Source organism: Sesamum indicum, linkage group LG3, assembly GCF_026168435.1.
Source record: "Sesamum indicum cultivar Baizhima isolate 11 linkage group LG3, ASM2616843v1, whole genome shotgun sequence".
Lineage (NCBI taxonomy): Eukaryota > Viridiplantae > Streptophyta > Magnoliopsida > Lamiales > Pedaliaceae > Sesamum > Sesamum indicum.
The window spans coordinates 3343635-3370294 of NC_142659.1; the positions used below are offsets into that span (position 1 = coordinate 3343635).

The window sequence follows — 26660 nt, forward strand, 5'->3', positions numbered from 1 at the left end:
AGGTATACTTAGTACAGAATTGCCGAATAAAATTAGTACGATAGCATTGTATAGATTATGACAATTTTCATGGCACACAATATCAGCCATATGACTGTACATTAAGATTTTTCTTAATGCAACTTACTTTTACCGGAAAAAAAAAAAAAAAAAAAGAGTAGAGAGGATCGTTTTGTCATTTCAACAAAAAAAAAATAATCCAAAAGCTATAAATAAATAGAATTGAAAGTTATTTCCCGTGAGAAGGAAAGAGAGGAAACGGAGAGAGAAAGAAATGGTGGCTATATCACTGTACAAAGGCAACCTCCACAAAGTGCCGGACGTCCCCCATCGATGGCCGCGCCCAACACCCAAAATCTCACTCAAAGATTTCAGGATTCTCCTCCGCCGCCGCGCCAGGGCCCTCTCCCGCCTCCGCTTGTCCACCATCGACGTCGCCACCACTTCAAACCCTAACCCTGCCCCTGCGCCTAACACCGACTTGGATAATGGTATTGCTGATCCGAGTCCTGTGGATAATGCTGTGAACAGTAATGAGGGTGGTAATCGTGTTGAGAATCCCGCTTCTGAACCTGAATTGCCGCAGAAAGGGGATGTGAAGGAGGGTGAAAGGGAGGAGGGGAAGGTGAAAGAAGACAAATTGGTAGGGGGAGAGGATTCATTGAGGAAATTGATGGAGAAAACTGATGCTTTCGTGGAGGAGGAGGAGGAGAAGAATGTGGATAAAGTCAAGAATGAGGAGAAAGTAGAGGTTCCTGTGAACCCGGTGGTCGAGGTACTCTGTTTCTGAGATTTATTCTTCTACTGGAATCCATTTTACTTCGGAATTTGATGTTATGTGGATGATTTTAGTGTTAGTTTTTGGAAGTTATTATGGAAATAATTCTTGAAAGTGGTGGTTTGGAGATCGCCTATTTAGTTTGCATTATTTTTGCGTATAATATCTAGAGATTGCATTCATTGTGATAGTTAGAAAGTTTAAAAACGAGATGTTCCTTGTCGAGGATGTTCACGTCTGAATTCATTAATTTCTTATTGAGTGCAGTTGCAAACATACTTTAGAGTTTATAGGCACTTGTGATGTGGTAAAAATAATTATGCAATTTGGATAGGCAACTACCAGTAAGCCAATATGACTCTGAAACCAGTGTTCTGTCTTTGGATTTTGGTTCTCAATTGTTTGGATAATCTTCAATGATTCCAATATGTATAATTTTTTCCCACTATTGTTTATGAGTTGACATAGCTATAAGTTTAAGGTGATCGATTAATTATAGAAGCAAGGATTGCTATAGCATTAAAATCACTTTTCCTCCATTCCTCTGACCTAGGCATTCCATTCCCACTTTTATAGGTTATTGGATGGTGTTTAGGGCATAAGGAGAGTAGAGAGTTGATTGAACAGCTTATGTATGGGACTATGGGTTTCTCCATTTTTCTCCACTTCTTTTTTAAATCAAATTCACTTTTGAGAAATTGGCCTTTTGTTGCATTTTATATATTACCTTTTTCTCTAGGTCGTTATGTCCTCTCTTCATGTGGTAGTGTGAGAGTCGAGGTGCCCAGCTCATATAGTACCCCTTACTGTTCTCTTACTAATACTTCACTGTACTACACTGAACCTGTATATTTTTTGCTTTACAAATTAGCATCTATTGAAGTGTCATGTTACTCTTTAGCGTTTACTGAAAGTATATCTTACTCTGAAGAGTTGTTAGCCTTCCTTTTTGGGTTGAAAATTCAATCTTGATGGTTTTTAGTAGACACAAGATGGCTTCCGAAATAATTTATGTGAGATAAACTTTAGAACAACAAGAAAACGGAAATTGGTTGTTTGGTGCAAGAATTAGTGAATTAAGAGAGAGAGGTTTCTATTGAGATGCTGAGTCTTGAAAATTTTTCCATATTATATGACATTGTATGTTAAGCTTCATTGTATGATAAACTTTGCTTTGTTTTCAACTACTTTGGTGAGAGACTGAGAAGTTCACTTTGAGGAATTCCAGCAATACATAGAACCAGGGTTTAAATGCTGTTATGCTGGTTAACTTGTTTGTTACTTATTGCCTTTGTTGGAAGTGAAAGAGGGCCTTTTTCCATTCCTTCCAGGGGTTGTTGGACCCCTTTGTATCATTTTAAATTGTAGTAAGCGAGCTGATGTAGTATGCTGGCATGGTTGCAAGTATTCATGTTCTTAGGTATCCATGGAATTAGATGTTAGCCCTTTGACCAGTAACATTTCGTCTGAATTGTCTTGGTTATTTTCTAACTTGAAGACTGCCAATGAGAATCATAACTATAATGGTTTATTAACATAGTCTCCTATTTTTATGTTTCTCTAATTTCTTATATGTTTGTTTTTCTTTATGGTAGAAAAGCAACACAGAAAATGCGACAAGTGATGTGGAGAAGAGAAAAAAGGAGGTTAAGGAAAAGTTGGAAATTTTGAATGAGAAAAAACATAGTTTGGTACAAGTGCTGAAACAGGTGATATATATATATATCTGCTGGTTCTTGTTAGGAGCATAGATTCTGATGCTGCTTCGACATATACTATAGAAGAATTTCATCTTGATATTTGGTTGGATGGTCATCGAAATTTGGTATTTGTTTGTTAACAGATCCTGAATGCAGAAGAGCAGTTAAAGAGACAAAATAGTATGCAAGGGACATCTGGTCGTCCACCTCTTCCTCTACAAGTGGATACTACAACTGATTCTGGATCAATGACTAGGGTCAACACCCCTAGAATGGGCTCAGATGGAAATCCTTGCGGTGATATGGAGGGAGGAGAAGGTGATGATGTTTCAAACCACAATATGCAATCTCGTCTACCTCGTATGAGCAGTACTTCACCATCTTCTGACTCTCAGCAGCGGAAGCCTGCCGCTAACGTGGTGAAAATTTTAATCAGTTCATAAGATCTTCTTTTTCCACTTGCTTTTCGTGATTTCCATTTATTCTAATGCAACTCGAGCATCACACTATTCTGGTAAAAGATATATGAGCATATCACCTTTTCATCTGGGTCTACCTGTGCTGATGTTAAGAAGCGGCCTGCGGAAATTATAGTCCTTGAATTCCATACACCGCCTTGGAAGTTTTATTGGACGAAATTCCATGATAACCATTCTGTATGTTAGAATGATTGCTGATCATTAATCGTTGGTTGGATAGCTGATGCAATATTGTTTTCAAATTCACCCTCAATTCATTTGGGTGCACTCACTTACTAGGTTGAGATTTTAGTTTATAGATATTTGAGTTGGTAAGTTCAAGATTAGCCTTTTCGGAGTCTATCTTGTATATATGCAAAATTGGACCATATGGAGACTTATTGGGTCCCCATAAGTAAGTGTCTATAACAGAGCCAGAATGATTGAGAGCGACAGACAAAGTGGGCACACAATTGTCCTTGGAAAAGAAAGGGAGGCCCATATGGTTTCAATCATTAATCTGTCCAAATGAAACAAGCAAGAGAAATGCTATTAATGGATGCAAAAAAACTGGTGAGTAGAAAGTCACAACCGGGAATTATAGATAATGTCGAGGCTATGTAATTGGCTATCTGTAATCTAGTCACAATTTCAAATAATTAGATAAGTGGATATCTGAAACCTTTCCTATAGCTCTGACTCTGTAAAAATCTATTATCTTGGATCTTTAGGCATGAAGTTGATTAATTTTCTTTCGTGGTGGCAGATACCTCACTCTTATCGGACTACACTAGGGGTTGCAGGTAGTCCTTCACGGTTTGCGCCTGGTGGGCAGGGACACTCCTCAGTTTCTGTATCAGGAGCAAGTTATATAGCTTCTTCTCCTTCTCCTGCAGCATCAGGTGGCACTTCAGTATTTAGAGACGGTAGGCTTCCGAGTCCTTGGAATTAGGAGCACTTTATTTTGGCCACATGTCACATCTCTTATCTATTATGAAGTGTGAACCATATTCTATTCTTGCTTCATTGGTACAGAGTACAACCTATTGGGAAGTAAGATTAGAGACTACTTTTCGACTGTTCTTAGTGTGTAGTTAATAGAATCATGGAAAGATTGATCTTCTCATGGATCAATAGTTTGTATGCTGTACATCAACCAAGTCGATTGTTATTTTCATGAGTGAAAAGCCCATAATGTATTTGAAGAATTGAGATATGTATATAACCTTTCATTGACGTAATTTATACTCTATGGTGCTCTGTTGCTTGAAGTTGTTCGTTAAGTTCCGTGATCAAGCAATTCTGAGTTTTAAACACAGAAACGACAACATACCATTCACAGTAGTAACTCCTAAATTTTTTTGTGGGAAGAACATCATGCTGGTCCTGCAATTGCTCTGCACGGGGCGCTGGAAACTGCCCAGCCTCTACATTATACAAGTTTTACTTTTCTAACTTTTAACCATTTACACTACCTGAACACATTACTTGTGGTAGTTGAGGTTGTTAATGAACTCCACAGAAACTGGTAGGAGATGGATCTGACATCACATGTTGTTCATAAATGGGAGATGACATGTTTAGATTGTGATTCATGCTTTGTTCATTTGTGACAAAACTCTGGATGTGGTAACTGATTACCTCACACTGCTATTTTGGAATTCTAAATTCTCATATCATCTGTGTAGCCACACAGTCAATACACACACACGCTTCTGTGCATTAATGAAAATAGTTTCTAGTGTTTACAGTTAATGTGCCTTAGTGTTTCTAGTATCCGTGACGTTTGTTTCTCTCTAACAAATAGATCCGTCTGTTAGTTAAAATTTTACAGTTTGTTGATATTAGTAAATAAATTGATTGAAAATTCATGTTCACCCCGATTGAAAATTAATACTATTTATCAACAAATTCAATTGAAGATAAACATGAATTTTTGTTCAAATTTTTTGCTAATTATCCCTATAATTAATTGATTTTGACTCGTTTGGCACACTCGGATATGTATGAAAAGTATAAAAAAAAAATATGTATTTATGTATTTAACTATGATTACACATTTATAAAGGGTAGAGAAATAATGAGAGTATTTTGGAAAAATCAAATTAAAAAATATTATACATATATTCTCAAAAATATTAAAATTATCACACATCCCTATTTCTTTATTATTAGGAGTGATTTATATAATTATAAAAAATAAAAAATAAATATAATCATCCCAGAATATTAATGACAAGGAAGAGTGGAAGTCACAGCTGTTGCATCAAAATAAACCACAACATTTAAATAATCACATATGAATTTAATATACAACACTAACAATGATTAAGAGGTGGATTAAATTGGGAACAACGCCGCCCCCCTCCCCCCCCCCCCCCCAGCCTTAGGCACAAGCTGTAATAGCGGTGATAGGTATTCAGTTCTCAAATTTCAAAATCCACCAACAAAGTATTTCCAACGGTAATCTTGTCATTTATCATGAATTGCTTATATATTAATGGATTAATTGCGACTATCTCAATTGAGGGTTGATTTGATTATGAATATTTGTCGTTATTTATAAAATTATTAATATCCCATAATATTAACTATCATCTAATATTTAGTTTAATCGATTAGGTTTTTATTCATTATTTTGGTATACTGACCAAAATGCCCTTATCGATTAGAAATTATAGTTTTATTTATGTTTTAAAATTTTTTTATTTTTTTTTTTGGACTAAGTAGGTATTTTTTTATGATTTTTAAAAGTTTTTCATCCACCCGATTTTTTTACAAGTTTTTATTTTAGAAAACAAAAAATAAAAAAGTAGAGTAAGTGCAAAGTTGATAATTTCATACTTCCGTCCAAAAATTACATAATTTCATCAAACATCAAGAGGGGTATTTGTAATTTTTCAAATAACGAGGGGATATTCATAATTATGACGAATCTCAGATGAGGTCATTGTAATTTACCCTATATTAATACTAACATCATCCTTCCTTGAGGTTTTAAGTATTTACATGAAAATTTTTAATTAGTGCTTGTGGAGTTTGCTTTCATTTAATAAATAAATCCATTCGTTAGTCAAAATTCATTGAATCTACTGATTTTAACAAAAAAAAAAAAAAAAAGAATGGTTGGAAATTTATATTTACCTTCGATGACTTATATTGACTTATTGCAGGTCAAACAATCTTTTTATGATCAAAATATCTTTATACATTTTCATATGTTAATGTATGTGAGGAGGTATATTTTCATTCTTATAAAGGTGATATCAACAAATTATGCATTGACTAAAGAAAGGATCTATTTGTTGTATGAAGCAAACCTCAAAAGTACTAGATGTAATTTTTCAAATCACAAGAAATTTATGTATTATTATCCCAAATCTCAGGAAAGAACGGTGTATTATCCCTTAATAATAAGGGGTAAAAAATTAAAGCTACCTTCCCAAAATTTATCTTAATCACGAATCCCCTCTTATTATTTGAAAAATTATAAATATCTCACTCATGTGACAAATAATTATGTAGCCTTTAGAAGGCGAGAAATTACTATATTATCCTTATACTTGAAAAGATATAAAAAGAAATTGAGGGTGGGTAAAATAAATAATTTGTGAGACATATTATTTCATAAAAATATATTAGAAAATTTTGAAAAATATTTACAATTATAATTCATGATCCAAAATGATACTTTGGTTAGTTCATCACAAAAATTGAACGAAAACTTAATAAAAACTAAGAGAATAAACTTATTATTAGACAAACATTAAAATTAGATGGTATTTATAATTATTTTAAATTTGAGAGAAGGTGATTATAATTTATCTTAATATAAATAAATAAATCTCAACATTAAATTTTCAAGATAAAAAAATTAAAAAAAAAAAGTAATTTCGAAACATTTTCCTATGCGTGGACCCACAACGTGCAGCATAGTGATGGTCATTGCTGGTGTCCCATATTCTTCATTATTATTCCAAGGATAGATAAATACAAATGATTCTTTATATATATAATATATATATATATATATGTATGTACATGGTTTAATATAAAAATATGAAGTGTGATTTATTTAATATAAGTCTTGTAATTTGTAAATTAAAATTAAGTTTGGTCGAATTTAACCAATTATAGTATACGCTCGATTTGGATTTGCACATATAGGACAAATCTTCCCACCAGCCTTTTTTTTTTTGTTATGATAATATATTTGATATGTGATTGATCACTTTCTCTGAATCTTACATTGATTATAAAATAAATATATTAAACTTATTATATAATTAATTCAAATTCAGTCAAATCAATTCGATTCAAAATTTTTCAAATATTATATTGACATTTTAGGTGGTATTAATGCAAGTGAAAGTTGATAAAAGCAATGATATATTAGAATTCCAATCTAAGTTATGGTAGTAGGAAACCACATTAAGTCTTCTTGGTAAATTACAATAACACATTTTAACATTTAATTTAATTATGCAAATACATTGCATATTTTATAAAGTTATAAATATATTTTTTGAAGTTGTAATTAAATTTAATATTTACATGCCAGCATAAAATTATAAATACATTTTTCGTAAAATACAAGTACAATTCTTAAAGTTATAATCGTAATTATAAATATATTCCATATTTAATGACCAAAGTTTACACAAACACTATTTATTAAACACCCCTTTAGGGGGTGCATCTGTAATTTTATAAAAGATCAGGAGTATTTGTATATTTGGACCTAACCTTAAAAAATGTCAATGTGACTTTTTCAGGGGGGGGGGGGGAATCCCAGTACTTACACCCTAATTTCGATGCAGACATTACAATCAAAGTTTTTCTGCGATTTATTATTACATGCTTTTCGCATTGATTGGAGATGAGGGGTCTGTACAATTTATAAATCTCAAGTTTTCATTTTAATGCGAGATGTCTTTTGGATGAAAGTACACGAATTTGTTCTAAAAAGACGTCTTACTAAGAAGATGAAACCTTGAGACATATAAATCACACAAACCACTCATCTCCAGTCGATGAGAAACACATGACGACATCGTTAGCCCCCAAGCCGAATGATCTAGCTTGCAGTCTAGCACCGTGGAGTGAAGATCTTATTTAAAGTTTTATCCGCTCTGACTGATTTTATCTTTAAAATACATCTTTTTAAGGAGCGAAGACCTTAAGACTTGTAAGCAACATAAGTTTCTCATCGACAATCAATGTGAAAAGTTTGTAAACATCATCAACAAAAATGGAATACTATGATGATATATTTTTATCATGATCGTAATCAAATGATGGTATACTATTTTTGTACAAATAATCATCAATATTAAATACATGCATCTAACAACTACTGGCAATTATAACAATCATATGCTAATCACCAATATCATATAACTATATTTAGTTAACTACTACTATTAAAGTAGAACGACACTGCCTGCTATTAAAGTCAAATAATATCCAATACGTTGGTGGGGTTCGAACTTATGATCGGAGCTTCAACTTTGCCAATTGAACTAAGCATCGTTGACAAAACTTATCAATTTTTTTTAATTCTACTCTCTATTTTATTTACCTAAATTTCATTATCCTCAAATTTTAAGATTGCAGTAATTTTTGGAAACCCCATTACATAAAATTCCCAAAATCTAAAATCTATTTCTGTGAGTCCATTTTGACAAAAGAAGAATAGTCACAGGTAGTTAATGTATTCTTTATATTTATTCTAAAGAAAACATAAAAACATTTTGTTATTTATGGCATGAAAATTCCAGGTACTGCCATTAATGCAGTCAGTACCACATGGCGGAGACTGTGAGGGATAAAGCAGATGAGATCAGGTCAACACTTTGACTCAACACCCACACCTTTCCCCTCCGCACCCCCGGCGCATTTTAGAACCAATCCCCACCCAAACAGATCTTCCAACATGTCTAGTCCACATCCAAATGTACATACACACACACTAAACTATACCCTGTTCAAGAACACTTCTACCCATACTCTCTTTCATTTTATCTCTTAAATGGCACATCACACCACCCACAGGCGCATCTTAGCAGCTCCTGACCCTCTAACACCTATGGATCCCCCCCACAGAAGGCACCCCAAACCCACCCCCTCCTCCGCCACCACCACCACCACCACCACCGCCACCGCCACCGCCGCCAAGAACCGCCACCTCCACCCCCTCCCAGATCCCACCACCATTACCCCTTCCACCATCCAAAACATATCCCACCGCTTCTCCAAACTCTATGCAAATCACAAGAAACTTGTTTCCAACTCTTTGAAACCCCATCCAAATCCTCAACCTGACTCACATTTCCAAGCCAAGAACCTCTCCTTTTCCCCAGTCTTGGACAGCTCATGCACCACTTTGACCAAATCAAGCAGCCAGCATGAGAGAAATAGCAGCGGTATTGTCTCAGGAATCGTGGAGAAAAATCACTTCTTGAGCACAAAAACCAAGGTGAAGGAAAAGGATATTGATCTCAAGAAACCAATATCTTCCAAGAAAGACCCCCCCAAAAGATCATCTTTTGAGGAGTGTGATGTGAAGAAATTAGCATCCCAGTTGATGTCAAGAAGCCTTGAAAATGAAGAGGTGAAGAAGGGATTTCAAGAATTAGGGTGTGAAGTGATGAGGAGAACCTCCGTGTCATCAATCCCTCCAGCGGTCAATGGAGGGAGAAGGAGGTCATTTTGCAGCTCACAGGTTGAGCTGGCTGATTTCTTCTCTTGCACCGGTGTGAAAGTTGTGGCAGTTGATATGCCCCCATTCATGCAGATTCATGCTGTTGATTGTGCTAGAAAGGCGCATGATAGCCTGGAAAAGTTCACCTCCAAGACTCTTGCTTTCACACTCAAAAAGGTGATTAATTAAAACCCCATATGATACAAAAAAAACACAAAACAATCATTTGGTTGTTGATTAACAGATGTGGGGCTCTTGATAATCTCTCAAATATATATATACATAACTGGGTGTTGTGTGTGTGTTTCTGTGAACATGTTGAGTAGATAGATTAGATTGATGGTTCTGTCTGAGTTCCCTTTTGTTTATGTTTGCTTTTTGCAGGAGTTTGATGGGGTCTATGGACCTGCTTGGCACTGTATAGTAGGGACCAGTTTTGGGTCATTTGTAACACATTCAGTGGGTGGGTTCATGTACTTCTCTATGGATCACAAGCTATACATCCTTCTCTTCAAGACCACTGTACAAAGAGCTGCAGAATGAGGAGGAGAATTCTTACCAATTCAGAGATGTTTTTACTAATCAATAACCACTCAAAAGATCAGTTCTTTGTGGTAATTAAAATTCCTTCTTGCAGGTGTTTAGCATAGAGACATGATCATCATATTGAAAAGACATTGCTGTCTGTCTCCCATGTAATTTGTTGTTGTATATTAGCATGAATGATTGATTATTACCAAGAAAAGGAATTGGGAGATGGATAGATATTGCTGTTGTTGTTGTTCTTGCTGTATAATTATTCCATTTTAGCAAAGATAACCTCAAAATGGGGAAGATGTGTTCTTGGGAATTTTGAGGATTGGATTGCAACAGTGTCTGTGAGTGTGTGTAGTTAAAGAAAAGTTAGATCACATGATGTAAGATGGCTTGTTATAGATTCTTTCAAATTGCCTTTTTCTTGGTTTGAGTAAATTATTGGGAATACAAGAATTGATGGATGTGTCAGTCAGTTCATGGAGAGACTGACTAGTGACTATATTCACTGTTTTACATATACTTTGTTTTGTGCCTTTGAGTGTTGTAGTGCTTACCTTTATCCCCATTTGGCTTTTCTGTAATTCTTGTTTTTTTTTAAATTGATATAATTACACGTAAATATCGACAGTTTAGAAAATTATATTTAATATTTTTTATATTTATTTTTGACTAATAAATAAATTTTATTCTTCAGTTAAATGTATTGAAATTATTGATATTAGTGAAAAAATAAATCAAAATTCATATTTAGCTTTATTGACTAATTATTGAATCTTTGTACAACATATAAATATTGTTTGATTAAATTATTCTTATATATTTTTATACGCTAATACATGAAGAGGTATATGTTCAATGTAGTTTTGTGAAAAATTACACTGACACTTTTTTAGCTTAGGCTCAAATGCTACTCCTTAATTTTTGCAAAAATTGCAGGTATATTTTCTGACGAGGTGTTAGTGTAATGTATTTTAGGTAGTGTGTGTAAGTTTGTGTTTCTGAATAGGGGTATATGTAATTACAACTATAATCTTTTAAAAAGTGTTTATAATTTTATAAATAGTATGAAATATTTATATATTTGGACCTAACTTTGGATGTTTCGATGTAATTTATTCTTATTTTTAATATTACTTTTATAAATTACTTATATATAGTATTATCCCTTTTGGCTAAAATTTTTCGATAAAATTACCCTTATATATATACACATACATATATAATACACAAAGTTTGTTTAATATTTTACAGTTTGTTTAAACTTCAAATATTTCTTAATTAGAACAATATATTTCAACTATACTAACTTATATAATTTACATTTTAAAGATTAAAGGTCACAAAATAAGTTAGAATCATAAAATATACAAAAGCATTTAACATAAAACTTGTTCTTAATTGTTTTGTTGATGTTGATTTAATATATATATAAAAAAAAACACTCAAAATACATTAAAAGCAATATAAAAATATACGATATGAGGGAAAAAATTTCAATTAATTGACTCACGGGGTTAAGTGTTATATTTTATTAGTTTAAGGGGGTGAATGCAGTACCTTACGGCATAATTGAGGGTAGTAAAGTGTATTTAACCTTAAATATAATACCTTCAAATAAAGAGGGTAATATTAGAAGTTCTCTTAAATTGTTTGCTGATATCAATATTTTAGATCAAATATTTTCAAAAGGAATATAAATTAAATTTTAAAATTTTTTCAGAAAAAGTATGATTTTATATTTTTAACGGAATTACGTATAATTAACCCCTAAAAATAATTGAATTTTTTTAAGAGTGTTATTACTTCTACTTGGTTCAAGAAGTGAACCAAAAGCAAATACATAGCTACTTAAGTAAATAAAAGTGAAAAATTCTTTCATGATATTGATTAAATCATGCAATAAATAAATAAATAAAAAGATACCATATGAGAGTAAACTTTTATTTTTCATTAAGAAAAGTTCATACAATAAAACAAGTAGCAAAAGAAAATAACACATAGAAGGAAATACAACCCAACCTCCGACAACATGGGAGCATTGATACAACCCAACCTCCGACAACATGGGAGCATTGATACAACCCAACCTCCGACAACATGGGAGCATAACAATGCTTGCTTATTTTCTCCAATTCGAAATAAAAGTACTTAGTACATAATTTTTTCACAATCTCCAAAGAGATCAAACCTTTTATGTACCTCTCCTTTTCTTAGGTTCACGCTCTGAATCCGTCTCAACTTGTGTCTTGTGTAGAGCAATTCGCCCCATCTTGTGGCCCTTTAAAAACTTCATAAACCATAAAGCTGAATTTTTCATGTATCGTGTCAAGTTATTTGCATAGTCTATGTAGACCAAACCAAATCTTGCTGTGTATCCGTCGGTCCATTCGAAATTATCACAGTACGACCAAGCAAAATAGCCCCTTACGTCAACGCGCAATTCACTACAAAAGAAGAGAATATTACCGGCAAAAAAAAAGTGAGAATATTAATTTGTCACTAATTTATATATTTATTTAATGACAAATATTTTTTTTTAATTTTGTTGCAATAATGGATTTCATATTCTTAATGCAGATTATAATTATTTTATAAACGTTGTTATTAACAAGGATTGGTGACAAATATATCGTGACAACAAATAATTACTGTCACTATATTATTTTGTTATAATGAAATTGTCATCATATATAGATGTGTCATAAATTATTAATAGTGGCTACTTGTTATGGTTCTTATCATGCGATAAATCAAAATTATTGTCATTTAATATATATTTTTAATAATAACTTTAAAATTTATCATTATAGTCGTAAAGATTGTTTGGTTTGGATCGTCGTTGTCCCTACAACTATCAGAAAAATTCGTCAATACTAATGATTTGAACTTAAGGTAGTAAAATTAAAGAGGTTGTCTTAAAACTTACTATATTGCTTTTCGAAGATATGCGAGATGCTCTTGATGGTATCGAGTCCTTATTGTGTCTGCGCAAGCTTGTTTCGCTGTGAGCGCGGTGTCATTTTTATCGGCAACCCCTATATATATATAAACAATTGAATCATTTGTAAGAAACTCATAGTAATTATAAAGTTGAAATAGAAAATGATTTATATAGCATAACAATAAGAAAATACTACCATTTTCAGTAATGTACATAGGAGGCAAGTCTTGACCATATGTTTTTTTTAGATACTCCATGTGATCATATAATCCCTTTGGAACCATATACAACCATGATAAAGAAGTCTAATAACAAAAGAGAAACAAATGTAAGATTAATTATAAATAAATAAAAAATTATCTTAAAATTTATTTAATTATTTTTATAAATAAATTAGAAATCTTACGGGATCTCCGACTGGATTATTTTCTTTGTCGTAAGCTGCATGAAAATGAAAGGAATATTTTATTTAATTAAGAGGTATATCAATTTCTATTTGAAGCAAAAAAAAGGCATGAAGAGTGGGGTTCTTAATATAAATAATCTTTTAACTTACAACTGTAAATACAACGTTGATCTGCAGGGTAGCCAACACCTGGAGGGTTACTCTCAGTAGCAACAAAATCTGCTGTGTAGTAATTCAGACCAAAAAAATCAACCGAACATTTGAGCAGTTGTGTTTCCTTGTCTGAGAAAGGGACAATGTTGGCCTTAGCATTATCCAACATCGTTTTTGGAAATTGGCCATATATTACGGGTTCCAAAAACCTATAGAGAATTTTTTCCGTCATATACAACGATCATATATGATTGAAATCAAGATATGTCGTTGAAATAAACGTACCAGCCTAGCATAAAATCATAGGCTCTTTTGACTGATTCATCGCCCAAAAGCAGTTGAGATCGATAGTGACAACTGGAATTAAGAACGATTCCTATTTCGCCTTCTTGAACTACCTACGCTACGTAGATTAATTCAGTAAGTTGAATTAAATGTCAATTCGTATTCATAATTATGCCATGCGTACCTGAAAATTGGTTCGATACGATTGAACTGTTGCCGCATGGCAAAGAAGCAAATTTCTTGCCACGGTATATGCATCTTTGGCCGGATCATTCACAAGAAACCAAGTGTCCCTTTTGGGCTGAGTTGTGGAGTCTAATCGTTTCATTCGTATGCAAGCTCTATGAGCAGGAAAGCGCCCTACTTCTCCTTGCTTGTCTGCAGCATTGATTTTTAAGAAGTGATCACCAGGCGTATACCCACGCACCGCGTACGTCCATGGCTCGTTTACCGTTGTCCAGAATTTCACTCGATCACCGAATTCTTGAAAGCATATCTCTGCAAACTCTACAAAATCATCCCTGCATGATCATTAAAGTTATATATCATTCATACAACATCGTAGGAGGCGAAAATAGGCATAATGCTTTTTTAGCCCCGTTGAACTGAACTAGTAAAGCATGGTCATGATGTCGAAAAATTAATGGCGTAAGGCACATGCATTGCACATGGTTGTTAAGTGGCCACTTGGAGGGAAAAACTCATTGGAGTTGAGTGTTCTAGGAGGGGAAATTTAAATTACTTATTTTATGTAAATAATAAATTAATGTTTGAATATAGTTATTTATATTTATAATAGAATCGAAAGTGTTATGACTTTCCTATAATGGGATTAAAAAATATTTTGTCCAAACTTTATGCTCTAGAAACAACCAGTTCACGTGGGTGTGTCCCTCCATGATATCTATAAGTTTTCTCGAGATGACGATAATAAAAGTATATCAATTGTATTAACAAGTGTAATTCAATCGCCATGTTTACTCGAAAACATCTCCAATTCGGAGTGATCTGGCTAATGTGCAACGAATGAGATGTAGACTGAGCTGTAAAAATTTAGTAACTCACACTACTTTATCGCTCAACATGCCACCATACTCCAGTTGCAAGCAATTAGGAATATCCCAGTGAAAGAGAGTCACAAAGGGTTTCATGCCTTCATCAAAATGATAGAAGTCAGTTTAGTACTTCATCGTACTGCTCCAGAAATATTAAAAGGGGTTGAGATGTGAAGAGTGGATTCAACCGTTGTCGATCACAGTATTGATGACATCATTGTAGTAATCGATTCCTTCTTTGTTGACTCCAGCACAAGTTCTTCCGCCTATTATATATTGTTAATTAGCATAGTTAGTCGAAACGTATTATTGATTATTGCAATATTGTCGACTGTCCGAATTCTATCATGCATCTTTTAGTCTGGGTACCTGGCAAAATTCTTGGCCATGAAATCGAAAATCTGTAGGAATCAAAGCCCATGTTCTTCATCAACTTAATATCTTCCTGCAAAATACGTGCAATAAAATAAGCATGCAGTACATCTGCACACTATCGCAAAAATTAATAAATAAAACATAAAAAGTTTAATACCTTGTATTTATGGTACCCGTCACAAGCAACATTTCCGTTGGATCCATCCACAATCATGTCTGTCGCTCATGTTAAACCTCATTATTATATATCATTGAAAATGTAATATATGAATTAAATGTATTTTTTATTTTGTAAGAAGAGTGAACTCCGATAAAAAAAAAAAAGAACTGTAAATTAAAGGATGAAATACACCAACTAACTTAAGTTATGAAACAAAAAATGCATTTAAACCTATATAAACACACACACACACACGTACACAAGTACAAACTAAAATTTATATTTAAAGATAAGAAAATCTAAGAAAAGATCAAAGGTACGTAATTACTTGGAGTTCTCAGAGTCAAGTCATCCCACACACTTATGCTTTTACCGCCTTTTGCAGCAGCTCCTTCGACCTGAAAAATACGTAAAACATACACAACCTTAAAAAATTAATCAACCTAAAAACAGCAGAGTTATGTAATTATTCTTGTAACTGTGTGAAAATTAATCAAATACCTGAAAGGCAGATGTGCCAGTTCCAAAGATAAAACCATGAGGGAAATCACTACGGGTTAAACCGGCACCATTTTCATGGATTGTCGGGGCAGAGTTGAGAGTGTTGATTAATGTCGGGGCAGAGATGAGAGTGTTGGTCTGCATTTTCTCAAAGTATGATCAAAGTATAGCTTCTTATAAAATTGTTTACTACTAGAGGGACTTAGCCGTGATGAAAAATGAAGAGCAGCTGCGCCTATTTATAGTTGCTGCCGGGTTGAAGCAATAATAGAAGTGCGGGAAATAGCATCTTTGATCTCATATGTTAGGCCCGTTTTACTTTCGGTCCCATTCATTGTGGGATGAGTACTCTTAGTCTCGTAACTTATAAAAATTAGTATTTTTGGTCATCATCCAGCTCTCCGCCCACAATTTAATGGCGTGGGTCATGTGCGCCGAACATGTGTTAAACATTTCTGGCTGAAAGGAGAATTTACACGTCATCCACCTTGACTATACACAAGTGGTAGTTGGCATTTAATATTTGTGTCACTGCACCTCATAAATAGATAGTTTGAATTTCTTTGTATGTACACACGGGGAGTTATAAACAACTTAGAGCGTGTTTGGATAAACTTTTTTAAAATCCAAATATTTTAAAAAAAAAATTTAAAATAAGATCCAACATCTTATAAGTTAGTCGAATATTATCTTAGGATGTTTTGTATAATAAGGTTTTTTATTGATAAAATAACTAAAATGTGTATGATACTATTAGAATCAAATAATTATTTCTTGACATATTTTGCTTTAAAATTTTTTAAAAATGCTTTTATAAATAGTACATTTATACTAGTCGAATATTAATTTAGATGTATAATTTATATTTTCTTTGTTATTGCAATAATTATTAATTTTTAATTGTATAATTTATAATATTTTGAATTTATATTTTTTTCAATAAATAGGGGGAGAATTGCTTCATTTTAACTAATATAGAGAGGTAAATTATTATTATTTTTTTCACATGAGAGTAATCAGCTCATTTGTAATATCATAAGAGGGTAAATTGCATTAAATTCAATAAAAATATTACTAGCACAATCTGCTCAAAAGAATTTGTATTTAAAAAACGTGGATCACGTCGTGTAGATTAGATGAAAAAATGAAGCTAAACTACCACCCAACATACAACTGTCTTAGCTACTTATATTCTACTGTAATGTCTAAATGTGACGGCTGCTACCCTACGATGTCGTCTTTCTTTTTCCATTTACTGTGTGATTTAATAGCCTTACAAGATGGTTAGAAATTTATAAAAATGTAACCAATGAGATGTTTGGACGAGTTAATGCTTTTTAAAGTGTTAAATGTTGGGTTATTTTTGATGAAATGTTATAAATAGTAACAAGTGGAAAGAGCTATTAATAATCATCTCATTTTAATTCTTTTGTGAAGACAAATAAATTATATGAATTTTTTTTTTCTGGTGAGATGTTTTAAAATAATGACTTATTTATTTTTTATCAAAATAAGTCTACACTAATTATAAATCCTACAATATTAAAATTATATACATACTCATACACACATATATATAAATATATATAAAAGATACATGATTTGACAATGAACATTAGTTTTTGTCTCCTACTAAACAATATCAAACATACCATACTTATTTTATATTCGGGAAAAATATATTTTTAGTCTGTTAAGTATGTCCAATTTTAGTTTTTAATCCTATAAGTATGCCCATTTTTTATTAACTCCAGTAACTTGCAAAATTGATTAGATTTAGTCCGTTTGAAGGTTTTTCTACTTTTTTTTCGAGCCAAAATTTTAAATTTACTTGAAACTTACCATCGTGTAAATTAGTTGAATTTTCGGCCAATTAACCACGTGTTAGGCCACATGAGAGAGTACGTGGCTTGTATGCTGCCTGGACAGACACTTCTCTCTACAAAATTAAATTCATTTAAAAAATAAAAAAAATTAAAAACAATGATTAGGGAAAAAAAAATGAGCTTATTATTACCTTGTAATCTTGATAAGAATGGAACTTCCTTCCTGGATTTTGATTAGTCCAAGAAATTCGGACCATTGCTTTCTTTCCGCAGTAGCAAAAAAGTGGTCCTTCCATAGAAGAAGACATTGAAGCCAAGAGATGAGGGAGAGAAATGGGTTTGTCCAAGCTTGGAGAGAAGAAAATATATTTTGTTGGTTAGAAAAAGTGTTTTGCAGGGAAAAGTCACCTTTCTTCCCTCCAAAAGATGGTCAACCTGTCTTCCACCTCATGATTTTAACCACATAGGAATATAAATCAACAAAAACGCATCCAGGTGTCCAGCCATGTCACTTTTACGCGCAAATTATAAATCCTAGCCATCGGATGACTAAATGTAATCAATTTTGCAAATTACTGGAGTTAAGAAAAAATGACCATACTTAGAGGACTAAAACTAAAATTGGGCATACTTGACGGACTTAAAAAATATTTTTTCCTTTATATTATTTTCAGAAAACAAATCCAAAAATACACATTATCTCTAACACATACTTACTTATCTTTATTTTTCTCTCTTTATCTCTACAAAACACATCAAAATAAGTTAAAATTAAAACCAAACATAATGTCGACATCCCGGGCCGCACTCAAAGTTATTAGCCTTACTCATCACCTTAGACAAAGGTAAACTCTTTTCCGCGGATTTGGAAATACATTGGCTGAAAGTCTATCTTTCCGGCATGCGTTCTTACTCAAAACCTTAGAGAAAGGTAGACTCGGAAATACATTGGCTGAAAGTCTCTATCTTTCCAGCATGTGTTGTACATCATTCATATGAAAGGGAGCCTTCACATTGAATATTTTCTTAATTTTGAAGGGGTTTTGCTTCAATACCCTTTTCCATCACAATCAATCTTAAGAATCTAACGCCTTTTACTTCAAAAGTACATTTGTCCACATTATATTTTTATTAGGATAAAATGCATAAAACCCCTCTGTGTTTTAAAAAGTTTGCAAAATAAATTCTCTTATTATCGTTAAATCCAACTAACGGTGTTAATTTTTTAAAAAATGATCGTTGTACCCTTACTTATTATATATTATTTCTTATATTAATGACCATTAGATCTTTTTTGATCAAATAATGATTGTTAGATCTATTCAATTAATCTCAACCGTTAGATTTTAGAAAAATATAAGGTTTAGATTCAATAAATTATTTAACTTATACTATATATAAATAATTTAAAATTTTAAAAATATATTATTATTATATATTTTAAAAAAAAACTAACTACCCACCTAGCACCCCCCGGCTTCCCCCCATTCTCATCGTCGGCGGCTAATATTTATTAAAATCGTCGTATCTCCGTAAATTCTTTACCAAATTGAGTGAGGTCGGTCTCATTAGAATCTTCTTGAAGAGACGAGTCTGATGGTGGTGGTTTGAGACTGAGATTCGACCGAACGGAGATGAATCAAGGACAAACATGTTCGAAGGTCGTGACTTGAGCCCACTCTCTATGATTGATGAAAACTCAAATTGAAGGTATGAAAATGTTTGTCTTGAAAAGAGGATTCGAATGGTACCATTGGCCGTAAAAAATTCATCCGGACGGCGAGTTTCAGGCAAAAAAGGGCAAAAATCACTATTTTTCCTCTTTTTTTAATTTTTTAATTAATTTTAATTATATTAATTAAAATATGTTTTAGTTGATTAAGAATATTTTAAATAATTATAGTAATTAAATATTTTGGCTAATTAATAATAATTATTGTAATCAAATATATATTTTAATTAATTAAAAATAATAGTTAGATTTAATAATTAACAATTATAAAATTATTTGAATTTAAATATAATTTAATTTAATATTTCAATTTTAAATTTAATATGAAAAAATTTAATTTATTTTTCAAGGTGAGAAATGACAAAAAGAACACACAAAATAAGCCAAAAAATCATTTGTATGTTATATAGACCCATAGAGGGGTATTTTAGTCCAAAGTGTCATTAAATATGAACCTAAACCGCAGAAAATGACTACTAAACACAGTAGACGCGCATTCCTTCCACTTCCCGTTAGTTGCTAACAGAATGAAGGTTTTTTTTGCTGACTAAAACAAAACAGGAGGAGAGTTTTAGCCTATTCTGAAAACAAGAGGGTGTTTTTTGCATACTTTCTAAAATATAGGGGGGTTTTATGCATTTTGTTCGTTTTTATTCTATGCTTTCTTAGGACTCCGAATGTTTCTTTAGGATCTGTCACATGATCACCTGCATTTTTACTTTTTTTTTCCAGCATATCATCCATATATACTTCCATGTTCCTTCCCAATTGGGATCGTAAGATTTTATCTGCAAGTGTTTGTAAATACTCTAGGCATTCTTGAGTCCAAAGGGCATAGCAATGTAATAGAAATCCCCTGAGGAGGTAATGAAAATGCCCTGCTTAAGGTCTTTAAAGGCCAACATTATCTGATGGTACCTGTGAGGCATACATCATGTTGAGGAGCTCATTCCCCGAGGTAAAGTTAACCAGTTGATCAACTCATGGGAGGGGGTAGAAGTCCTCGGGATAGGCCTTATTAAGGTGTCGAAAGTCCACACACATACACCATTTGTTCCTTAGCTTAGGGACTAGTACTATGCTTGATAGCCACTCGCGGAACTAAATTTTTTTTAATGTGGCCAGTTGCCAATAATTTATCCACCTGTTGTTGTACAATTTTATCTTTCTCTAGGCCAAAATGTCTTTTTCTTTGTTTGATGGGTCTCATCAAATGGTCTACATTGAGGTGATACATAATCACCACTGGGCCAATGCCTCCAAATCTTGAGGCGTCCATGCAAATATAGCAATATTGCACTGGAGGTAGAGAACCAATTCTTCTTTGATTTTGCTCTAATTGGGAGTTGGTACGTGGTGGTTTTAACAGGTGCCCGGGGACTAATTTGATATTTAGCAGTCCTCCATAGGAGGGGCTTTGGTTGGGGTTCTTCCTCGGGAGCTAATCCTTCCTCAAGTATAAGATCCTTCCCTTTACATTTGTAGGACTCCTCTTGAGGATAATACAGGAAGCTTTAGTTTTATCCTTTGTAGACTGCTCCAACATAATATTCAGTCCTACAGTTGATCACTTATTACTTTCCCTATTCCTTTATGGACAAGGAATTTGATCTTCATATGGAACGTAGATACCACATCTTGGAAGGTATTAAGTATGATCTCCCTTGTATCTAATTTTAATGAAGAGACATTTACTAATAGAAACTTCATCATACAAGTCCTTCGTCAAGGCTCTCTTCCCCTAGCGAGAGGGTAAAGCTGGCGGACCTTTTCTCTAAGAAACCGTACAAGGAAGTGCCAATAGCTTCCAACGGAGTGTCTCCCAGTTGCATTTGATCATATGCTCTCGCAAAGAAAATGTCAGCCAAAATTTCCGAATAGATGAATGTCTGACTAACTTCGTAGTTTGCTAACGTGGCTATGATAACTGAAGCATCATTATGAGGAGAAGCCAACCCATGTGTTTTAGTAGATTCGAACTGAATGATAGGGGTTCAGTGGTTGTTTCTATGCCAACACATAAGGAATTCTCTTTCCAATTCTCTTATTTGGGCTTTTTGAGCCCTGTGGAAGTCTCCTCCCGATGATCCTTTACTATCATACGAATGACCCCCTAACGAGGGGCATTAGATTCCTCAGGGCACCTCTCCATTGAGGGCTTGTGATCTTCCCCTCTTAGGGGTTTGGGCTGGATTTCTCATGCACCTTTCCCTTAGGGGCATCACGCTTTTGATAAGGACCAGTACCTTGTGTCATTTTTCCTGAAAACAAACTTCTCCAAGTATCCATTATGGATAAATATTTCTATTTCATTTTTCATGTTGGAATTCCTTTGTTGTGTGTCCATACTAATTATGGAAATGATAGAACTTGATTGACCGAGGCAAGAAAGACAATCCTTAGTCGTTCGCAGACAGGCTATAGTCCTTTACATTCTACCTGCATTAGTGCTTGTGTGATGTGGTACGTTCAAGGGAGTGTATGGGGGATACTCCTTCTGGAAAGGGGACTTGTTGTCTAAAAACTCCAATTTTTGTTTCATAGAAGAACCTTCTTCCTTGCCATCTTTTCTCGTTTTTCTTGTCCTTCCTTGTTAGAGGCTCGAGCTTCCCCTATAATGATGTATTTTTCTGCCCACCCCAGGAGGCTGCCAATGTTTACTGTCGATTTTTTATCCAAAGATTTAAAGAAGTCTTTGTCTAGCAATCCTGATGAGAAAGCACTAACACGCACCTCTGGAATAGCTGAAAGAACTCCAAAACCTTCTGCTGGATGAAGAAGAGGCCAATGTTCATCTTTCGGTGTCGCTTACCACTAGCAAATTAATGAAGGAAAATGGAGTGAAACTCTTGGAAAGTTTGGTTTGAACCAAACAATAATTGGTTAAACCATTCCTGACCTGCTCGAGCAAACACGGTGATGAGCACTTAACACTATTAGTATAGCGTTGAAGTAGGGTTGCATTCTCGAACAGTGATAAATGCTTCTAAGGGTTTGTGGAACCGTTGTACTCCACATAATTCGGGTTCAACAATTAGAAGTGATTTCGTCAGCCATGACCTACTAACTGAAAAGGACACCTCGTTGCTCCCCTGAAGAGGACTTCAAGGACGTGGTGCTGCACACTTTGCAGTCCTCATTGGAGATGCTCCGAGCTATCTATTAATTCAGGACATCCTCCCATGGGTGGGGACTGGCTTCTCTTTGCTAAGCTGGGGGTCCTGAGACAAGTTCACCAGGTTTTCTCCTACAGCGAGTTAGGGTTCTTGGTGGCTGGGGGAGTTGCTAGAGGTACTTGGGAAGTAGTTGTGCGTATGTACTGTCACTACAATCATTTGCTACAGAATCTCCAGTGGGATGCGTAATAGCTTCCCAGAAGAAGTGTCTAATGAAATGCTATTAGGGTTGGATCTACGGGCTCTTCCGCTCGGCGACCAGTAGGGGCCAAGGGTGCCCTCAGTACCATATGTAATTCTTCAACTTGAGAGTTGACATAGTTTTGATTCTTCATCCCAATGTTAGGTACGTTCATGACTCTCAGGTCTTAATTCTATGATTCCCACAGACGACACTATTGATACGAGCAAAAAATTGCTTGTTTAGGTAAGTCCAACTTAAGATATTTGGGTCTAACTTTTCACAAGTCTTGGAAAGGGGATCTACAAAAAATGCATCAACACTCCGAAGCTCAAGTTAGTAAATAATGATAGAAATAAGAATTAAGTTGAAAAGAAAGTGTAAAGTAGGATAATTATTCATTGTTTCAGTATTTGTGCAATAATGTTTCTGTGTGTAGAAAATGTTACCCTTTACCGAGGGGAAAGGACCCTTTTTATAACCCTTGCCTCTTGTTTTGGAGAGTCGTTCCCTTTTTGGTAGGCGATAAATTCCAATATCGTCGGAAACTTTCATTTTGGATCCTTAACCATTGAAGACTTATCCGCCGATCCAATAGGATTCTTTCTTGGTATAAAGCTTGCTAGATTCCTAGGGGATGATTGACTTCCTAGATTCTTGGGTGTCCTCCGTGGCAGGGAGATTGTCATTCCTCTGAGTTGTCCGCCTAAGGCTAGGCCATGTGTGAGGGGGAATTTCCAAGTACTGATGTGGCTACCAGACCAGCAACCTTCCTAGACTTTCCGTGAGCTCTGTTGGGCCTCCTCGATCCTTTTCACTCAATGGCTCCTACTAAGGCTTTGGGGGTTAAGGTCTTTTCCTCCTTTGGCGCATGTGACTTCGAATCCTTCTTGGGCTTTTCTCATGTTGGGTTCCTTCATGGATTTTGCATATTTTGGGACACCATTCAATATATATAGGTGAAAATGCATTTTTGGTTCTACGAGATAAGGGGTGTTCACTTTTGATCTCATAATTTACAAATTTAACATATGTAATCTCAAAACTCTTAAAAAGGGACACTGTTAGACCTTTGCGAATTGCGATTAAGTATTAATAGGAACTGTACAAGCCAACTACGTGTTGTTAGTTAATGACTCAACGAGCGTAAGAGGGGGGAAATAGCCTGTAGACCTTGGAGTTCGTTTATGGAGGGAAAAATTTGGCTCTAAAATATCAATTTTTTTTCCTCACTCTAGACTATTTATTTTATGTATATTATAAAAGTGTTCGTTATTTGCCTTGTTTTATGTTTCTTCTATTTTTGTTATTCCAATTGTATAATTTTCATATAATAATGGATTTGTGTGTATAAACAAGTTATAATAAAGAGATTTATTCGTAACTAATAAGTAATTAAACAAAATTAGTTAACATCTTAATATTAATTAGAAAAAATATAATAACTATATAATTAGGAGAAAATACGATTTAAAAACTTGAAAGGACCTCTCTTCGAATAAAGGAAAGCAATTTGTGGAATATTTTTTCATTAATTTGATATAATTTAAATTTTATAATAAGATATTATAAAAGTATGAGTACTTATAAATAAAAATAAAAAAAATAATATCTATGTTGAAGTTATTTTTTTTATTTTTGTTAAATAAAGTTACTTTTTAGGATTTCTGGGACTACATGTGTCAAATCGGTAAACCATGGACCAAAAGTGGAGACCCATATTTAGTGGGGCGAAAATATAATTTCGCAATATATATGTGTGTATAGATGAATTAAATAAATATATGAGCTTAATTTTTTAATTAATTCAAAGCACATCAGGTTTCTAATCAATTCACTATTTTTATAATAATTACAAAATAAAATATAATCTTATAATACGAATTTATTTAAGATAAATATATATTAAATTAGTATCTTAATTTTGAGGATAAGATTTTGGATATGTGAATTTGTTTATATAAAAACAAAGTAAAGTTATAAAGTGGATGTGGTTTCTAACCAATAATTTTTTTTAATAATTAAAAGTTAAAACAATCCTAAAATATAATTCTATTTAAGATAAACTACAAATTGTGTTGTATCCTAAATTTGGAGATAAGATTTCACTACAAAAAATGTAATATTTAATCATGGTTAAAAATAAATAGTTGTAACAAATAGTTATTGATCACACCATGCAACAGCTGTTGGCCATTGTATCTGCGAGGGTGGCTAAAATATTTGCTATGATTTTTATTTATCATGGCTCTTAGTCATGGCAAATAACTTTTTCTTGATGGAAAATCTATGTTTTGTATCGATTATTTAACGTGGTGAGTAAAAATTATTTACTATGATTTTTACTCCATTTATTTTTTTTTCTAGTATTTTGAATTGGTGCATATAGATAAAAATAAAAATAAAACTCTAATTTTTTTTAAAAAAAAATACATCAACAGTTCTAAATCAACCAACATACTATTTTATTTAACACATTTTTTAAAGGGGTGTAATACGAGGACGTCCCAGAGAATTATCCATCCTAGTACTATTCTTACCCAAGCATGCTTAACTTCAGAGTTCTGATGAGATCCGATGCATTAGTGTTGATATGATCGCACCAATCAACCAACATACTATTAGTACAACATTCAATATACAATACATTAGTATCTTTAAATCAACCAACAAATTCAAGTAAACAAAAATAAATAAATAAAACATACTTTTGTAGAAAAAAAACCAAATACTTATATTCGTACGACTCGAACTCACAAACTTTAATCTATTTAAAATAAATAAAATTTCTATTCAATAAAAAATAGTACAATTAAAAAAATTTAAGTTATCAAAAATTAGTATTTGATCAAAATTCACTTGCCTCTGACCAAAGCCATCTGCTATATATATGTAGACTGATATTAATACCATGCCATGTTCGGAAATCATTTAAATAATATCCATATTATACAAATGTATATATATTATTTTTGTAATTTATTATTATACTATAATTTATATTTTTAAGCTCCAGATTCTAAACATATATTACTATATTATTTAGATATATAATTTGTACCTTTAATTGATTCATACCTCAAAAGTTAAATCACTACAAGAAAACAGGGTATCAGAGACCAAAATTTAGAGACGGAACAAAATCCGTCCGTCTTTATCAGAGACGGAAATCCTTTTATGATAAATTATTAATAATTTTTACTTTAGAGACAGATTTATAATTTCGCTAAATTGCATCTCTATTTCCGACGCTGATACTGTTAAATGATTGCTTAAAAATCGAGATAGCTAAGACTTGATTATTTCTGTCTCTGTTTTCGTAGCTAGTTTTTTATTTAATTTAGCCATGAAAATTTCCGTCTCTGATGGTGTAAATAGAAATTTTTTTATTTATTAAAATATTAAAACACAAAAATAAGAATTTATTTATTTATGTAATAATTAAGTTGTAATTATATAACATGATAATATATATATATATATTTGTATAATTATAATGTATTTTTAATTTTAATTAATTACAATAAAACTAAAAGTAAACTTGTTTTTTATTTTTTATATATATTTTTATTTTTGAATTTTTTATATATTTTATTTTATATTTAATATTTGATAAATTTTATAATCAAAATTGACCATATATTATAATTATTAATCAATATCATATATTTTATTTTGGATAATAATAAATTA

At 32.9% G+C, this 26660-nt stretch overlaps 3 protein-coding genes across 5 annotated transcripts; 2 read left to right on the forward strand and 1 right to left on the reverse strand.

Annotated features, from left to right (window-relative positions):
* Positions 1 to 221: 221 nt before the first annotated feature.
* On the forward strand, positions 222 to 4207 carry LOC105157133 (tRNA (Ile)-lysidine synthase). Of its 3 annotated transcripts, XM_088879233.1 has the most exons (5): positions 223 to 775; positions 2374 to 2487; positions 2622 to 2897; positions 3703 to 3862; positions 3972 to 4207. In XM_088879233.1, exons 1-5 carry the CDS (start codon positions 275 to 277, stop codon positions 4028 to 4030), a joined length of 1110 nt encoding a protein of 369 aa, XP_088735359.1. In that variant the 5' UTR covers positions 223 to 274; the 3' UTR covers positions 4031 to 4207. The 3 variants fall into 3 exon arrangements, with proteins under 3 accessions (XP_088735360.1, XP_088735359.1, XP_011071742.1); XM_088879234.1 differs by lacking the exon at positions 2374 to 2487 and having other exon boundaries at positions 222 to 775; XM_011073440.3 differs by having other exon boundaries at positions 224 to 775; positions 3703 to 4207.
* A 4615-nt stretch (positions 4208 to 8822) lies between these two features.
* On the forward strand, positions 8823 to 10560 carry LOC105157149 (uncharacterized). Its single transcript, XM_011073459.3, has 2 exons — positions 8823 to 9816; positions 10024 to 10560. Exons 1-2 carry the CDS (start codon positions 8968 to 8970, stop codon positions 10180 to 10182), a joined length of 1008 nt encoding a protein of 335 aa, XP_011071761.2. The 5' UTR covers positions 8823 to 8967; the 3' UTR covers positions 10183 to 10560.
* Positions 10561 to 12103: 1543 nt separating this feature from the next.
* On the reverse strand, positions 12104 to 16325 carry LOC110011237 (raucaffricine-O-beta-D-glucosidase). Its single transcript, XM_088879221.1, has 14 exons — positions 16053 to 16325; positions 15880 to 15949; positions 15549 to 15607; positions 15386 to 15461; positions 15205 to 15282; positions 15027 to 15114; positions 14146 to 14482; positions 13962 to 14074; positions 13674 to 13885; positions 13524 to 13558; positions 13314 to 13422; positions 13103 to 13211; positions 12230 to 12620; positions 12104 to 12195 (listed from the first exon to the last, which is right to left on the reverse strand). Exons 1-13 carry the CDS (start codon positions 16194 to 16196, stop codon positions 12368 to 12370), a joined length of 1683 nt encoding a protein of 560 aa, XP_088735347.1. The 5' UTR covers positions 16197 to 16325; the 3' UTR covers positions 12104 to 12195; positions 12230 to 12367.
* Positions 16326 to 26660: the final 10335 nt, after the last annotated feature.

Excerpts from the sequence above, each read along its gene's own strand:
- LOC105157149 (XM_011073459.3), top strand. The coding sequence starts at position 8,968 with ATGGCACATCACACCACCCACAGGCGCATCTTAGCAGCTCCTGACCCT. Across the intron at positions 9,817-10,023 it reads TTGCTTTCACACTCAAAAAG|GAGTTTGATGGGGTCTATGG; the intron begins GTGATTAATTAA and ends TGCTTTTTGCAG.
- LOC105157133 (XM_088879233.1), top strand. The coding sequence starts at position 275 with ATGGTGGCTATATCACTGTACAAAGGCAACCTCCACAAAGTGCCGGAC. Across the intron at positions 2,488-2,621 it reads TGGTACAAGTGCTGAAACAG|ATCCTGAATGCAGAAGAGCA; the intron begins GTGATATATATA and ends GTTTGTTAACAG. Across the intron at positions 3,863-3,971 it reads CACTTCAGTATTTAGAGACG|AGTACAACCTATTGGGAAGT; the intron begins GTAGGCTTCCGA and ends TCATTGGTACAG.
- LOC110011237 (XM_088879221.1), bottom strand. The coding sequence starts at position 16,196 with ATGCAGACCAACACTCTCATCTCTGCCCCGACATTAATCAACACTCTC. Across the intron at positions 15,950-16,052 it reads CTGGCACATCTGCCTTTCAG|GTCGAAGGAGCTGCTGCAAA; the intron begins GTATTTGATTAA and ends CGTATTTTTCAG. Across the intron at positions 13,886-13,961 it reads TATGATTTTATGCTAGGCTG|GTTTTTGGAACCCGTAATAT; the intron begins GTACGTTTATTT and ends AATTCTCTATAG.